We start from the raw sequence: 17,828 nt of genomic DNA on the forward strand, positions 1-17,828 counted from the left end.
CCAGCTGCGAGACTCTTATCAGGTATTTTACAGGCTTTACAATAGAGAAATTGAGCAGCAGTTTGAGAGGATGTTTTGGGTTTTTTTCCCTTCCATAGTACTCACCTTGTAAGGGACAGTATGGGAGAAAACAAGAATGTATTTGGGGAAAAATGAGATTCACAATCAATCAAGGCTGAAATCATTAGCCAAGTCTGAAGCCTTGACACTATCTCAACAAGTAATCTCCAATTGTAACAAATGGGACTACCCTTGTGAGAATAGCAAGCAGGATACGACTAACATAAAACTTTGAGGTATACAGCACATTTTCCTGAGAAGCCAGTGATTACATTTCTTCAGCAACATTTTGGTTAGTCTGGCTATTACAAGTCAACACAAAGAAATCCGCCACAGTGTGCAATGACGCACTACAGCCAGTCTCCACTTCACTTCTAATCACAGGTATGTAGGAGAAACAACTAAACCGAACTAATAACATTCATAGAAAGTATGGGTAGTCATTTTGTGAGTTCAAACAGACTGTCCTGAAATTGTTTACAAACTGAAGGAAATGGTCAGAGTAACCTCTGCAATGTGAATACATTTCAATTTTAATTAGTGATAAAAGACAACAAGGAAAAGACCAAGAGAAACATGATGTAAGATTTAAAAAGGAGATTCACAACTTAAATTTTGGTTTTAAGAATTTTTTTGTTAAAGCAGTAACAATACCAGAAGGCGGAAGTAGTAAAATAACAGAAAGCTCACTTGCTTTCTAACTACATATTAGACTTAACACTTTTAAAATCTTTTCCTTACATCTGAGCTGAAAACATTGTTTGGAGCAAAAGAAAGGCAACTGCTCAGTTTAGAGAGTTCTGATGTAATGAGGGGAATGCTGAACAAAAGATCTTTTACTACACCTCTATGTAATATTCTCCTTTTTTGCCACTAAGTGTTATTCCCATACCATAAAGCTAGAACAATCAGTGGAAAATCTAGCAGAACTTTTTTTTTTTAAACTAACTTATCTGCAAGTTTCAATGTCCAAGAGTTTTGTAAGGTAAAGTTTACACTACTGCATGCAGTCTTTATGCAGAGAGAAAAAGACAGAGAGGATACTATGTAAATGGAAAATGTGTACTGAAAACTGCCATTAGCAATAGAATTTTGATATGACATGCCTCTATACTTTGGTGGAGGAAAAAAACATCCTCAAAAATGAGACCTAGCCAAATTTCCAATCCATAAGGACAGGGAAAACATCAAATGAAATGCAACAGAAAATAAAAAGGTAAAAGTAATTTCAGCTCTTATGACAGACTTTTTTTTTTTTTTTTTTTCTTAAAGCAAACTAATGAACCTTGTTGCTGAACAAGTTTTTACCATACAAAATACATTTGTGGAAACAAAAATGCTACAAATTCATGAGCTAGCCTGGGCTTAATGTTCCAGTTACAATAACTGCCAGAAACAGCTGCCCTGGCATATGTCATCATTAGACACAGTGTGTATTTCCACTACAAAATAGAGCTGCATATCATACTTCAGCAGTTCAGAAGACCCAGTATTTCATATACTATTATAGTTTAGTGCTGCTGAAAAGAGCAAGGAATCAAAAGAAAAAAAAAAAGAGAACTGATTGCTTTCAAATCTGGTTCAATCTTTCCTTACCAGCCTGGCCACTTCTTTATGAAGTGCAAGGATGTAACTTGGTTAAAGACACAAAGGAAACAAACAACAATGGAAGCCAGTTTCAAAATAATTTCTGAAAATTCCAAGTCATGTAATGTAAAATTCTATATATGAATTTACAACAAAAGTCATGGGATCACACGATCAAATAGAAATGGGATCCTTAAAGGTATCTTTAAAATACATTCCAAAGATGAATTCACTGACAACAGAGTATCAACACTTAATTAACCCAAACCACTGCTATTCTCCTGCTTCCTATTATCTAAATATGAAAGCACAGTTTTATATGCTAATTAATTATGATTTCTCTAAACAGGCACATGCACGATCATTAAATCTCTCTCTACTATTACAAACTTTTTCTCTCCCACAAAGTGCTAGTCAGGTGAAAGCAGGAAAACCAAAGAGTCTGAATAAAGAAACAGTAAATATCTTGACCAACATGTTCTGGAGAGAGATATTCTAACCAAGAGCAATGCCTAAAGAAAATTTAGGCAGATAATGGAAGCACATGAATTAAGAAAATAAATCCCAGGCATGCAGTCATGCAACAGCAGGCAAATCAGGTGTATTTTTCCTTTATAGACATGGATTATGGCATTGATTATATTCTTTAATTGTGCTATATTGCTAAGATGCCATAAAGGAAGAAATAGCATAAAACATGAATTGAGTACATAAATGTTTTTATTTTTGCTCAGTGTTCAGAATAGTTTATTTTTAAGATATCTTCACTGATAAACAATAAAAAGGTATGAGGAATATTTCATGACTGGTAGCATTCATAGGTAGAGCAGTTTTTCCCTATACTATGATATGGTTACCAAGATACTAAGTATTTCCTAAGCACCATGTGCAGGACGCAGACAAGTTAAAGTAGAAGGCTGTACTCAAAGCATTAAAATTGCTTACTTGACACTGAAGAGCACATCGATTAGGAAGCAAGCTAAATGGAGAATAAAATAAACCAGAACTAGAGGTGAATTTTTAATTTTAGAAGCTCTTCTTTACTATCAGTAATTTTCCTCTGCTCTCAGCAAAAGTTAAGCTTCAATTATTTTGTGGAAAAACATCACTATATTATTAACAAATGGCTGACAGTACAAGTATCAACATATTCATAATATTAAAGTTCACAGCTAAAGCTATTTTTCAAAGAAGATGGTCATGTTTTATGCTATTTAGATTAGCTCTAAAATAGTTGGTCTAATCTGAGACAATCACATTATTTGTATGCTCTAGAATCTGCCACACAAAAAGGCTATTACGTGCAGGATCTTACCACTAACAAGGCACTATCATCAGTATGCTGAGACCTTCTGGATGGAAAGGGACACTGGGAGGTGGGAGAGATGGAGTAATGTCAGAAACACACAGAATGTCAGAAACACACGGTATGTGAACAGACAGACATTTTGGAACATGTACTGCTTGTTTATAGCACTGTCAGGCTTTTTTTAAAAATCCATAAAGTATATGTAACTCTGAAGGAATATATAGCCACACGACCCATGAATTATAGTGCATTCGTATTACTTAAGGAATCAATTATTCTGCTTTCTGTATTGTCTCAAGCAAATAGGGACAACTATGTATTCACAGCTCTTGCTGTGGTAGAACAAAGGACCCTTTAAAAGAATAAATTAAGACCAGAAGAACATTAAGAAGGAAAAGGAGCAAAAACTATTTCAATTACCCCACGTTTCGGTAACTTTCTAACAAAAAAGAGTTGGAAAATGCTGCTAAATAACCATTTATATTCATTATATGATTAAAATTTTTGATCTGATTAACACTGCCAAGTGAATTATCTTCCTCTGGAGGAAAGTGGGGATGGCAAGCAGTGGAAGAGCCATTACTATGCAGAAATCTGATGCAGAGTGAACAGATGTCATTGGCTCAGCTCTGTATATTCTAGAAGACTGAGACTTGCATGATTTGTGTTCCCTACTGACTTACTGGTTTTGATTATGAAACTACACTACAATAAAGCTTTTAAAAATTTTATTTATTTTTCCAATAGCCCTCAAAATTCTAATGCTTAATCCTTCTGGGATAACTGGTGATCTAATGATAGGAAACTGGGAGAAAACTGATCAATGAAGGGTGACTACAACGCAGTAACTTGTCTGAATACTCCTGTTAGAAAGTAAACTGTACTGCTCGCAAGGAGCATCTTAAAATGGAATATGAAATGTATTTTCTGTATAGAACATAGAAAACATACAAGAAACAATAAACCAACACACTCGGACAGGCAATCTACATGAACAGAAAAATTAGACTGGTCCCATAAACACAAAAAACCCAGCCCAAGAGTTCTCCACAATCAGGAAAATATCTCTGATGGAGAGAGCTAAGAATTCAGATGCTGACATCCCTAGTAGTACTCTTACTGGACTCTTACCTCACTATCCAGAGGACTTTGCTTCTGAGGACTTAAGGATGCTTTTTGCTGTAGAGAAAAAGGAAAAACGAACGACCAATTTAAAAGAACGTGACAGAGAAACAAAAACTCAGAACAAACCAGCATAATTTAGAAGTGTTTTAAAACATAAGAAGCCTTAGTTTTTAAATAAAACATGCACTGGGGAAATTGCAAGTGTCCACTGAGCTTTGTAAAAAACCCAGCCTTTATTCCATACAAAAACAAAAAACCAGTTTGTTTTTGCAGATTAAAGATGCATAATAAACCCAAAATATAACCCAAGGGAGGAATTGCTGAGAATAAAGTGCTCATGAATAACAAAGGCAACAGAATAAAAAAAAAACCAACCCAAACTGAAAACCCCCAAAGACTCATCAATGAACAAAATGCATCCTAAAGTCTTTACCTGAAAGACTGAGCAGAATCTTTAATAAAAGCAGCTTTTCTACAAAACATTGCCAGGGGTCTGAAATTAGTCGGTGCTAATGAAAAGCCTAGTTTCAGGCGGCTAAAAATCTTCTTCTAAACTAACTTTATACATTACATACATGCAATCTTCTCCTCTCTACAGACCACCCTAAGCCCAAAATATTAAATATAACATTTCTTAAATTTGTTATGGCAAGATTTGGTAGGTCACCAGAGCAGTAAACAGTAAAATAAATTTAAGTCAACTAGCATATAAACAAGTTTGCATGTTAAGCAGCAGACTACGTCACATTGACTGCACTGAAAGAGAAAGTGAAGGCGCAGCGTCCACGGGTCTGATATACCATAAATCTGCACCCATGCTTTACCTGGAGATAAGTCATTTATGCATCATAAAATATCGAAATAGATCAGGCAACGTTATCTTCTTGTGCATATGATTGCTTTCTTCTCTGCCAAATTTGTCTTCAAAATTAAATTGCGTCTATGCCTTCTCAAATAAAGAGCCCTTCTTTCTTATACTAATACTGTCACATCTATGCAAATGAAAAATCGAGAGAATGAGGCAGACTATGTAAAAACAGAATTCTTTGCAACAATCATATCTTGGGTAAATCTCTTCCATCTTCCTCCTCAGTTCTAGTTTTGTCTGTGTTAAGCTACAGCACCAATACTGAATGTACTTAAACGCTATCTTTCCATTTTCTTTATACAGTGCATTCCATGCCCAAGAGTGTAACGTACAAGTATTAATGATCTTGGCAATTAATTTTCATTAAGGAATTCAGAAAAGATAAAGTATCAAGTAGGTACTAAAGGAGGTACCTTAACAAAGTCAAGGACAGCTTCTCTCTGAATCTGTTTTGTTCTCATCCTCTCTTCCTCGTACTGAAGCGCTGCTAGCTGGGCCTCCCGACGGGTACGCTCCATGTGTCTGCGGTGCAGCTCAGGATCTGTATTAGGAAGCTGGAACAAAACAGTGCACCAGGCTGTAAAGGCAGAGCTACACAGGGTAAAACAGATGGGTTAAGGAGAAACAGTCCATGTCTTATGGCTGACATCACTTTGGTTTTGCATCAAATTAATCCAAAAGAATAAAATAGTAGAGTTCAATGTGTTACCTGACTGTGGTGACTTGATAGAGAGAGAAAGTAAGATGAATCAGCTGGGGATCTGGCAAATGGAAAAATAAGAGGGTTAAGTATACTTTTTATCTTAAATATAAACAAATTTTCATCCATGAATTGTCAGTGACAGACAAGTATCTCATCAAATCAGAAGAGTAACTTTTTAGTAAGCAAAGCTGTTAAACCAACTGCTGCAGTAACGGTTTAACTCATTGTGCATGACAGATTTTGTACAGTCATTTCTATCCTCCTGTATTGTGACAAAATTTTTCTACAGCTCAAGATGTACCAATTGGACTGCATGTTTGGACTATTACATTGAGATACTCAGTACTTTATACCCATTCTCTAAGAGCTGGTTAAGTAACCAATCCAGGAACTTTACAGATGATCCTCATTTAGATGAATAACTGGCTACTATGGTTATTTGTGGGGTGAGGGGATAAAATTAATCAGTAGAAACTATGTTTCTTTTCCCTACCTCTCTGTCCTGTCCACATAACTCGTTAGTACTTGGTGATGCTCTCTGTTCTGCATCAAATTTAGAGTTTCAGGTCTTCGTAATTCATCAGTATCCCTGCAGGTAAACACCAGGTGGAAGGGGGATTGGCCACTGATGCATATAAACTACTGTCAGATGAGTTCTTCTCTAGATTACAGCTGTTTTTCTAAGAGTAACTGCCTGGACAATTAGCTTCAGATAACCACAAAGGTGAAATTTAGGATGACTAAAGAAATCACGCTGTGATACCAAGTCAGATCACTACTGCAGTTCATAATTAAACAAACATAACTTGCTTAATTAACAATGATTTCAAAATGCACAAAGATGGAATGTCTATTTTAAGACTATATTCTGGTTATTGTAGGCCTTACTCTGCTCTGGAAAGAACAGAATTATTTTTAAACATTAGCACCCTCCGATATTTTCAGAACAAATTTACTCACTTCAATCAAGTGATGACTTCCTAACTGTCAGTGATACAAGCCATCAAAGTCACAAGGTAAACAATAATGGATCTGTCTCTTATCCATCACATCAACAATAAAAGAGAAATTTTGCAGTCAGTTCTTTGCTAGAAGGCAGCTGCTAGCACTGACTAGCAGCTGCTAGCACTGCTAGCACCTCCCAAGGTCCACAGTCTACAGCATGTTCCCTGTCATGTTGCTGCCTAGAAAGCAAGCTGATGGAAATCAAGTAGCTTACTCTTGACAGCATAGACTCTGTAACCTTTGCTCCTGGGGCAACTATGGAATAGAGACACACTTACCAATGCATTTCCCCCAAAAAATTAGTCCTGCTGCCCGTGTGTAGACTTATTACCTACTCTGCACAGAGAAGCTTAAGAGATGTGGAAGACCCATATGCAACAGGTCTCCTCTGTTACTTAAATTAGCACTGATGTACAAGACAAATCCATTATTATGCTGTTTCGAACAGGCAGGACTGGGTTCAGCTAAGTGCCAAGAAGCGTATTCAGACCAGAGTACACACAGCTTTTTTACATCAGGAATGCACCACAGTCTGTCCAGAGGCACAAACTGTATTTACTGAATTAAATCAACCAACGTAAGTACTCTTGAGATGAAGTCTGCATTACATCCAACTCTAAGAGTTTTAATGGCTCCAGCATGCTGAAGAAAAAAAAAGAGGCTGCCTGCCAAGGCATTTGCACAGAATCATTGTGGAAGCAGTTTACAGCTTGTGGTTGCCACAAATGAAGTGTTTGGGTAATACAAGCTTAAAATATAAAAAAATTACACATTGTCATATGGCTGTTTTTACATAATTTTGAAGGCAATAACAATAGGACCTGTTTTTAGTGCCTCATTAAGAATTTCACTCTGCTGCAGCATAAGATGAACAAGCTACAATTCATTTAGATTGTTGATTAACTACTTCCACATGAAGATCTGCTGCCATCCTTAAGTTAAATTTTGAAAACACTGGATACCCTAGTGAACTATAATTTCCTTTATCATTAATATCTATCTATGTAAACAGAAGTTTTCTCCTGGCTAACTAGCCTCTTACTTCCTTCAGATATGTCATGGAATCCAGTGTTTGCAAAGCCTAATTATTCATGTTGACCACAAATGTTCAAATAGAAAAATAAATAAATAAACAAAAAATCAGTCTTTCAAACCAAGAGCACTCACTTTATTTGGGAAGAACATGTCAGACTGCTGTATTATTTTATGCCTCACCTGTAGACACTACAGGACAAGGAATGCTGATACATGCTGAAGGAGTTACCCTCCTTTGTATCGGTACACCTACTGTATCTGCACATTTACTGCACATTTCAAAATGCATATTAAAATGTTGCCATAACTCTAGAAAAATTTACACACTATTCTTGATTTCATTTTCTCTTTCAATACCATTAAAAATAATTTCTACAGACAGCATAAGCAATGACATACTTATGGCTAGCAGTTGTCTTTTTTTTTTTTTAACATCCCTAGAACAATTGAGCTGATTTTCTGCTGAGTCTTTGCACATTCACTTTCAATCCACAGAATACTGAAATGCTTCAGTGGCATATTAAAGGTTCTATCAATTTTGATTTTAGTTCCATTAGCAAGAAGCTATAAATTTGCTCATCTTCTTCTTTTAACTGGACACTGAAAAGGCTTTTCTCAAACCTAACCACCTCATTTATATTCTGTCCAACTCTGACCCATATTTTACAGATAAGCATTCCCTCTAATAAGCCAAGTAATCATTAAAAAGTATGGACACAATTAAAAAAAAATCTACTTCATTAAACTAAGCGACCGGTTTTCAGAATTGACTCCCATTCTATCCCTTCTTCCTTTGACGCAAGCTCGTGATTACGGCACAGAAAAGCACATTTTTAAATTAAACTAAACCCCCACAGTACTACAGCTACCAAGAGTCAACCAAGAGTGTGACCTCATAGCACATCAGATACTCCATAGTAACTCTCTATGCTTCCCCTAAACCTGCAGTAAATGTACATTTATCCCTTCTGTCCTTTATGTAATATAGCTTAAGTCAACTATTTATTCAAAGCACAAATTAAATCATGAAAAGCAGATATTAAGTCCGTTTAAAAGTATACAATTTAATTTGGCAGATTTCATTAACCACCTGATTTAAAGCCAAGCATTGGCCTAGAACAGCCAAGCCTTTTGATCACTGCCATTATTAGAATACAAATTCCTAATCTCAGCAGTAATTCATAAATAAAAGTGCCATGCACACTTCTGGTGAAGCAACAGAAAACAATGTCATTTTCTAAACACATTCAGTAAATATGAGCTCTGCATTCATCATGAAACTTTGGATTAAATTACTGTTACCACATATTCTTACCTGTTTTGATGTAAATATCGTCTTGTATCCTCTGTTCTCTGAAATTCTCTGATGGATACAGGCTTTACTGGTGAGCCCTAAGCAAAATAACAGAGAAGACTAAGTTAACAACTTATTCAGAAAACTGTACATTAATGTCAAAGAATCTCTTTGCAGAGCAACATTTGTAACTACTGGTATTCAAAATACCTGACAAAGAACCACAAAACACAACTCAGGGATGTTAATTTCCAACTAGGCAAGCTCACCTTTATTTTTTCCTCCAATTTTAATAAACTTTAGTTTCAAGATTAAATATGCCTACTGGTAAATTTAAGAGTTTAAAAACCTCCACTATTAAGAATCATGCAGGGAAAATAATTAATGAACTTAGAAGAATTGTAGAGTTAATCTCCAAAGAATGTATATACAAGTGTACAGCAATGCAGTCTAGATTCTCAGAAATACAGGACACAATAGCTGATGGGTCTTTTATGATGACCTAAAGACAAGTCACAGAGGGACTAAAAAAGCAAAACATGGGATGAATGAGAACACCTTAGGCTTAATTTGAGCTATGAAATCATTTATCCCATTGGGAACAGAAACATATTGCCCTTAGTGTTATTTTAAACATCCATTAATGTAGGAAAATGGAAACTTTTCAGTATTAACTTGCCAATTTTCACTCATGCCTGTATGCACGTTGCTATTTTGCATACAGTTAGCTTCCTAAGTAGTAAAGTATTTTGGATTGTCTTTTTAGAGAAACTACTGCTTCAGTTAAAAGCAAACAGTTTAATTTTTGTGAATAGATAAAACCCTATTAACATCTTTTTTGATGTTGATCAATGCCTTTTCACTATCTTGAGTCCTTGGGTTGTATTACCAATAGGTGCATTTTCTGAGTTTTGCCCTTGTGTCTCTATGCTTCAAGTGGCGTCGGCTTTTGTGGTTTGATATTGAATTTATGAGATCTGCAAAATGAATGTACCTCTCAGATATGTGTCACTGATTTTAAACACAGTAAACAGTAATATGAAGTGGACAAAACAGGGACCAGGCTTCTACATGAATGCTAAAGATCTCGGGTTTTTTTCTTCCTTCATAGACCAAGTATCTTTCTGCTTCAAAACACACAAAACTTTGAAAGGACACATTTGAATCACAGCACAATAAGTACTGTTTAAGCATATCCACCACAAAGATTTTCTCAGACAGGTTATTCACTTAATATGTGCAGTGAACCACTGAACTGTGTACATAGGTATTAATTAAGACTGACAGAACACAGAAGGAAACATTATGTGGCTGAAAATCTGTTTCTATAGGTTCGATTTCTGAGGACACTCTCCAAAACTGTACCATCCAAATGACTTAACAGGGAACAGTTTTCTCCATATGTTCACAGCAGTGGCTGATACAACTGAAACAAAGGCACCTTCCAGTTTTGGCAATCCATGTGATTTCAAAGCAACTCTAGTGAATTTTATTAAGGCACATTAATTCTTATGCAGCTAGAAAGCAATGAAATGACATGAGCTAAAGAAAAGTGACAGTAACTTTACTGGAATCATTGCCCTTGTCTGCTCCAGGACATCACTTGGATACAGTAAGCAATCAATAAAAGCAGCTATTATTAGGATAGTGTATGCTAAGTTTGCCCCTTTTTAAAAATTATTATTATTTTTCTTTTTTTCTGTAAGAGAAAACAGAGCAATGTCTAGAGTTACTCACACCTGTTTCTAGACATTTGTAAAAAGCTGTCCAGAGAACTTTCTAACCTGTGTAGCAATAATTTTATTTATTGTTCATTCAACTGTATACTTTTACTGACTGAAAACAGTTTTGTGCCAGGTTTATCTGAAACTACAGATGGTGTTTTGTGCTCAGAAAGGTGACTATATACATATCCAAGTCTGTACGTGTAGGTGCAAAGCCTTGCTGAACAGTAAGAGAGGAAAAAATAATTCTCTGCAAAGAGTAGGCTTTCTGAAAAGTCTGAATATTTAAGTTAGTGTAAACTTAAAATGGATGCTCAAGACATTGAGTTTACTGGCAAATAATTTATAATCAACATGAACAGCCAAATTAATAGAGTTGCAAAATTCTTGTACTAAATCTTTATGCTGATAACAATCAACATTTTTCCCTTGAGAAGATCAGTGTATATTTAGTACTACCAAGTAAATGTTAACAATTTTCTAGGTTTCACCAATTACCAGTTGGAAGCATCAACTTCAATGTCTTTTGAAGATAGCACTCCTTTGGAAAAACCATTTGCTTCATGTATGCCTAAAGCACAAGCTTGCAAGAACCCACATGACAGGAAAACAGTGTGGCTGCTTTAGACTTATTCCTCATATCCCAAAAGGCACTGGGGAGCAGCTTAACACTCCAGCTCTGACCCTCCACAAAGCACAACATTGTGCTCTTCCTCCAGATCAGACCTATTTTTGTCATTTTTTTTTAAATTAACACCCCCCCCCCAACAAAACAAAACCCCCAAACAACACCCAAAGAAAACCTCTGGGGAGAAGCAGCATTAATACCATCACAAAGGCTTTCCTGGGATGCATGAATTCAACTAATTTAAGTAAAAGCACCACCTCATTAGAGATTCGCCGCTGGTCAATATATGCCATGAATTGTGAGCTGAGGCTGTCTGAGTCCATGCACTTGGGTTGCCTCACCTCTTCCTCCTCCTCTTCTGTGGCACAGCTATCAATATAGTCGATCTGATCGAGATCATGTTCCACTTGACATACATACACAAAGAAACACCCATAATTAGATAACCAACAGGAGAGGAAAAAAAACCAACAAAAAAAGCAACGTCAGGAACTAACACCCTACTGTTTTTCTTTTGTCTGGGAAAGCTCAGCCTTAAAGATCTTGGATTTTGCCAGGCTCACTAACATTTGTTAAACATCAAATTTTGAAATAATGATAAAATTTATGCCTTTTAAAAAGCAATGAGAAACATGTATGAAGCATGTAGTTTTACATTGTTGGCCACAGATACTTTTGCAATGACTGAAAAGGTAAAGTAAATACTGTGATTTTTTTTCAATACTGAAAACCATCTATCAAAATCTGTCAGCTAACACCACGACTGTGCAATGATTTGTGTATGTTTTGAATAATTTCTCTTGGTTCTAATAAATCTCTGTCAGAAAATTAGAATGGATATGACAGATACCTCTACTATTTTTACTACTACAACAATAAAACAGAGGGCAGCATGTCTAAGTTATCTGGATGCAATGCAATGAATATAAAAAGTCTATGTGGAAATAACAAAGGACAGTACAGAAGGCAAGAAAATCCCTCTAAAACAATATAAAAGCATCTGCAGTTTTATTTTAAAAAGAGGAATTAAAAAAGAAATTAAGAACCACTGAAATGAGAGCAAGAAACAGCACAGTTTGGCTAGCATTGATTTTCCTTTGTGTGGGCGATACTATGTAGGGCAATTTTTTCACTTGTCACTGCTTTTTACACATTCTGCCCAGGGATTCTGAGAGTCATGACATTGAGCAAACTACCCTAGTGAAAAATACCGTGCTGGGGATGCAGGGGAAAGCATAAGCTCCCTTTCTGAGCACTAGAGCTTTCTTTTTCTTAAAACTCTCCCCATACTTGCTCCAGACTCTCTTGCAGACATTCTTTTTCTAGTCCCCCGCCCCTTTCCTGCTTGTCTAAAACAGACTTCTCTTTGCCTCACCACACAATCTAGCAACTGTTACTGCCAAAGCCACCTCCTCTGCTACAACCATCCAAAACAGCATTCCTCTATACTTTGGCTTCATTAAATCTCCATCTCAGTTTCAAACGGTAAAAAAACCCTCGACAAAACAAACCAAAACAGAGCCCTTCTTTCCAGCCTTGCTTATTAAATAACAACAGCAACAATAATAATACAGTAGACAGTGAAACAAGTTAGTATCCGTGTTAGGAACACAAAATTAGAAGCGATCTCCTGGATCACTGACAGCCACATGCTATGGCTTGTGCCCCTCTCAGATACTCCTACTCATGAACTGATTGTGCTCCATCTTAAAAGAATAGTGAGGCATTTTGAAATCCCTGGTGTACAAAACCCAAAAGAACAAAATAAAGTTAGTCTTGGAGGTGGAGCTGGCAGCACCGCCTGTTATTAAGGCTGCCGAGAGCTTCCCATGACACCATGTCTTCAATTCTTCTAACTTTGCCAAAATTTAACTGTTTGAACTGAATTTTTTGTCCGTTAATGTGTAAAACAGTGCAAGTCAACCAAAAGTTTCAGATATTTCTAGAAGGCAGCAAAGAAAACAAAATATTGTGGCACAGAAGAATAAGACCAAGAAAAGAAGACAGCAAAAGATAAAGACGGGGACGAGGAGGGAAGAGAGAAGAAAAAGTGGGAGTTGGGCAAGGAAGATTAAAGGTAGCTGGGAAGAGTGACACTCAGATAGGGAATATGAATTGTAGCCATTAGGGGAAATGGAAAACGGGGAGCAGCTGAGAAAGAAGAAAAATGAATCAAAGTATACGGGGATGAGATCTAATAATAAGTAGTGCAGAAAAATGGAGAAGAGGGAATGATTGAAAAAACCTAACCTGGCAGAAGGCTAAAATTGGGACATATAAACAAAGAGACAGTGGTAGGTGCAGATTACTGGAAGTTAAAATGGAGAAGGACTACAGAGATCAAGAAACATGGAAAGCGCTATCACCTCTTGAACAAATATGAGGGTGCTACTGTAAAACTGCAGGAAACCAATTGAGAAGGTGCAAAAAAGTAATGTCATTCACAAATATCAGTCCCTCCTAGATGGCTTGCATGTTTGGATTAAAACCCAAGACTGCTGAATGAGGCACTTTTGCTACTCGGAAATACAAAATTCCCTGACAAAATTGCCCATCCTGTTCTGACAGCAGTCAACACAGAGCACTGACAATTTACTACTGCTGTAAATTTTCCCCAGTAGCTCAAGCAGCAAAATTCCATGCACTGAAATTCAATATTCCAAAATACTCTCTGAAGCAGTTGGAGACTTTAACATAGCACATATGCAGAAGCTGACACAATGTTTCCCAAATAATCTTAATTCTGATGTCATTTGATTTTGCCTTGTAACACCCTTAATACAACAGTGTTTTTACACTATTCACACAACAGTGGTTTTGTATAATTCCACCTAGACCCTTCTCTTTTTTTCCTCTTTAGACAACCTAGTATTTATAGCAAATATTCTGGAACTTTAATAATGATTAAATATTGTTAGCCAAAGATCACTATTTACCTCCACCATTAGTTACGACTGTGCTCCCTCGGTTTTCTTGATACTGACTTTCTCTTCGCAGTCTCTGTTCTTTAGTGATCTCTGCTACACGTAAAGGGAGATCTGAGAACTCATCTGTTGGCTTTAGAAAATGAACAGTGAAGTCAGGAAACACTTTTCTTTGGAAACATCATCTAGGAAGCTACTACCTCTTGATTTGACTTTTACTTCAACTGTCCTGTTTTGCTCCTACAAAACACTAACTTAAAGCAAAATACAGCTACAGTGTATTGTTTTTAAAAAACATGTATTTAAGCTTTCTTAAAAAAACAGCTTGCCTACAGTTTTGTTTGCAATATTTGCAAGTGCTTGAAAACATCCCAGGATGGAAACTCCTAGAACCCTCTCAAAAACCAAGCTACGAGTGCAAGCAGGCATATGGAGTATAGCTCACTGAAACATTTTAGGTCTTGGCTGCTGCCTTTTCTAGCTGTCCCAAGAGGAAAAGGGAGCTTCTTCCTGGGAAGAATAATTGACAGTCTCCTTGCTAAGAGATCCCATTTTCCTGCTTCTACATGGCAAACAGATTTTAACATTTGAAACAAGCTGCAAAGACAGACAACGAAATTTTCACCTGGTTTTCAAAGCTTAATTTTCATGTTCAGATTTATTTTATTGAAACAACTACTCATGAGTAATTGTAATTGACTTAACATTGTAATACAATAGTTACAAGCTTTTTTTAAAATAAGGAACTCCATTTTTCCCATCTTTTATGCTCCAGTAAATTAATCTGTCATGCACTGTTTTATACATTTCTCTTATTATTTCCAACTTTGTGTCCATCCCATATAAAATTATGCTTGTTTTTTTCCAATAAAACAACAAATGATTTTGGCTCAAGACAACCTGCATACTAGCATATACATGTTATCTATTGAATATGCTTCCAGATGTATACTTATTAGTTCTCTTTCCTGTACAATACTGCACTCAACAAAAATAAAGCTGCAACACTTACTTCATTCCCTGACCATCTTTTGTCCCCGCTGTCCACACTATTGAAGCCAGAATCAAGTGCTCCATACGGACGACTGGAATAGAGTTCCTCATGGCTGTCAAACACACAGTTTTAGTTACTTTAATATAAACACCACCAAAAGCTTCTCAGCTATAACAGAACAAAAGCAGAATAAGCTATGAAGCACAGTTGCAGTGTGTTCACAAGCTCAGCATATTAGAAAGCATCATACTGCATTTGCCACACAGAACAAGAAGCACATGCTTACAACTACAAACGTACTTCAGTCAGCTGTCCACCTGCCACTGCCTAGCATTTTAAGAGCTAATCTGATCCAAAGTATATATCCATACTTCAAACACTTCCCAAGCAGAAATTATGATAAAGTAAACTGCAAAGTGGTCTCTTATTTCACTGTTTAACAAGTCAAACTTTCATTTTCTGCTACTTGTGTTTTGGCTGAAAAACACTGTCCCACAAACTTTTTCGTAAGTAAGCATAAACCCATGCAAAATTACTAAAAATACAGAATATATTTCTACACAAAAGTATGCAAAATGTATTACATAACTATCTTCTGTATCATAATTACCTAAGAAACTGTGCAGTAAGCTGGACAGCATTTCAAATACTTCATAATATAATAAATATAGAAGTACAGTTTTCACCTACAGAGCCTGACTTTGTCATTGACATGTCTAGACAAAGGCATGAGACATGTGCCTAGTGTTACAATACACATGACCAAACAGCCATACAGTTCTTCTCTAAATTTCTGGGCTTAGAAACGACATAATTCAGCAGTACAGCCATCACAGATGTCAAGTCTGGCAACTGCTGCAGATAGCTACAGTAAAGAGACAATGGGACTTGTCTGATCCACTGCAGATGGCATTTCACAATGGCTCAACTGTCCTACTGGCACTCGATGCCCCAGGGAGAACTGCAGCAGTAATTACTACATAATACACAAGGAAGAACGAATTTCAGGAAGCTAATTGCTTCACCCCATCATAACTAAATTGCAGGTCATTTTCTCACTGGTATTGCTCTCAAGTTGTTGCTCCTTCTGAAATCCCTCTTCCAGGAAATACTTATTTTCAAATCACACATTACTATTATTATTATCATTATTATTATTAATAATGCAGCACTGTACGCATGCACGGAACTTTGTGGAACAGTGACAGACTATTATCCTGGGCTATTTGAATTTTCAGACAGACATAAAACAGGAAAAAAATAAGAGGGGGGATGGAGGGTTACACATGAGAAACGTTAGGCTATACATCTGTTTCTATGCAGATGTACACCAAAAGACAAGGTCTTGTATCTGCATGGAGTTTTGATTAACTCAAAAGAGTTCCACCTTTATGGCCCTGTATTTAACAGAAAGATCATCTGCATAATAAACCTCTAGAAAGAAAAAAGGGGAAAGAAAAAACATCTCCCTTCTTTTGGGTGGGGAAGAAAAAAGAATGACCATGAAATTGCCCAGTGCAGTTACAGAACTATTAACTTGAATCACTAACCACAGAACCATACTTATGCTAACTGTTCACAGTACTTAAATATTAGACTTAAAACATGGGTCAGAGAAAAGAAAAATTCATCTGCAGTATAATGCCATTTTAAATGCATCAATATTTTCAGAATCTCCTGAGAACCCTGTGGTAAGTTGAACAATTATTGCAAATTGAAGAGTATCAAAATGACTATTTGGCTACATCTCAAACATGGGGAAGTATTTTGATACAAATTTTCTTCTTTTAGCCTTCCTTTTCAATTAGAGATTTTTAAAAGCTATACATCTAGCACTAAGGTTATCTGGAAGCTCAAAAATTCATAATCAGTGTTACCAGGACTCTTCTCCTTTTTACCATGAAAGCTGCTTTCCGTCTCCCCAGTTCTCACATCTAAAAACAACTATTCAATGCTGCACATTTTATATGTTTATAATAATACAGCAGCCATCCTGAAATCAGTTGAGACTTAAGATTTTTATTCCTCCCTGACTAACAAGCTACAAGGAACAACAATTAGACATTTGGATAAATCAGAGCATTTTGTGGCAACTACAACTTAGCCAGGAAGCTATGGAAGGCTTGAAATCAAAGGATGAGAAGCTAAACGCCTGGTAAGGCCAACAGCCAAAGGAAAGACAATCCTTGCCAACATTTCAAAGACACAGCTCCAAAGCCTACTAAAACATGTGTTTTTACCTCTGTGCTGGTTTTGGCTGGGATAGAGTTAATTTTCTTTCTGGTAGCTGGCATAGTGTTATGTTTTGGATTTAGCAGGAGAATAAGGTTGATAACACACTGATGTTTTCAGTTGTTCCTACATAGCTTTTACACAGAGGCAAGGCCTTTTCTGCTTCTCACCCCACCCCACCGGTGAGTAGGCTGGAGGGGCACAAGAAGCTGGGAGGGGACACAGCCAGGACAGCTGACCCCAACTGACCAAAGGGATATTCCATACCCATATGACATCATGCTCAGCATATAAAGCTGCAAGAAGAAGAAGGAAGGGGGGGATGTTCAGAGTTACGGTG

The 17,828-nt window shown here is 36.6% G+C and overlaps 1 protein-coding gene across 14 annotated transcripts in view; it reads right to left on the reverse strand.

The window, feature by feature from the left end:
• Positions 1-17,828, reverse strand: part of LRCH3 (leucine rich repeats and calponin homology domain containing 3) — a 96,251-nt gene that overhangs the window by 43,204 nt on the left and 35,219 nt on the right. For 7 of the 14 annotated variants that reach the window (XR_012650944.1, XR_012650943.1, XM_075031580.1 and 4 more), the window contains exons 7-15: positions 15,275-15,368; positions 14,275-14,395; positions 11,596-11,744; positions 9,008-9,084; positions 6,146-6,241; positions 5,659-5,710; positions 5,363-5,503; positions 4,088-4,135; positions 2,963-3,016 (exon numbers count right to left, since the gene is read on the reverse strand). Coding sequence is in view for 12 of the 14 variants with exons in the window: in XM_075031580.1 (XP_074887681.1) it covers positions 2,963-3,016; positions 4,088-4,135; positions 5,363-5,503; positions 5,659-5,710; positions 6,146-6,241; positions 9,008-9,084; positions 11,596-11,744; positions 14,275-14,395; positions 15,275-15,368 (832 nt within the window). In the remaining 2 variants the exon portion in view is untranslated. The remainder of the gene's footprint in view (positions 1-2,962; positions 3,017-4,087; positions 4,136-5,362; positions 5,504-5,658; positions 5,711-6,145; positions 6,242-9,007; positions 9,085-11,595; positions 11,745-14,274; positions 14,396-15,274; positions 15,369-17,828) is intronic. The other 7 variants (XM_075031572.1, XM_075031578.1, XM_075031581.1 and 4 more) reach the window with 4 other exon arrangements.

The sequence above is a fragment of the Buteo buteo genome, chromosome 7 (assembly GCF_964188355.1).
Source record: "Buteo buteo chromosome 7, bButBut1.hap1.1, whole genome shotgun sequence".
Lineage (NCBI taxonomy): Eukaryota > Metazoa > Chordata > Aves > Accipitriformes > Accipitridae > Buteo > Buteo buteo.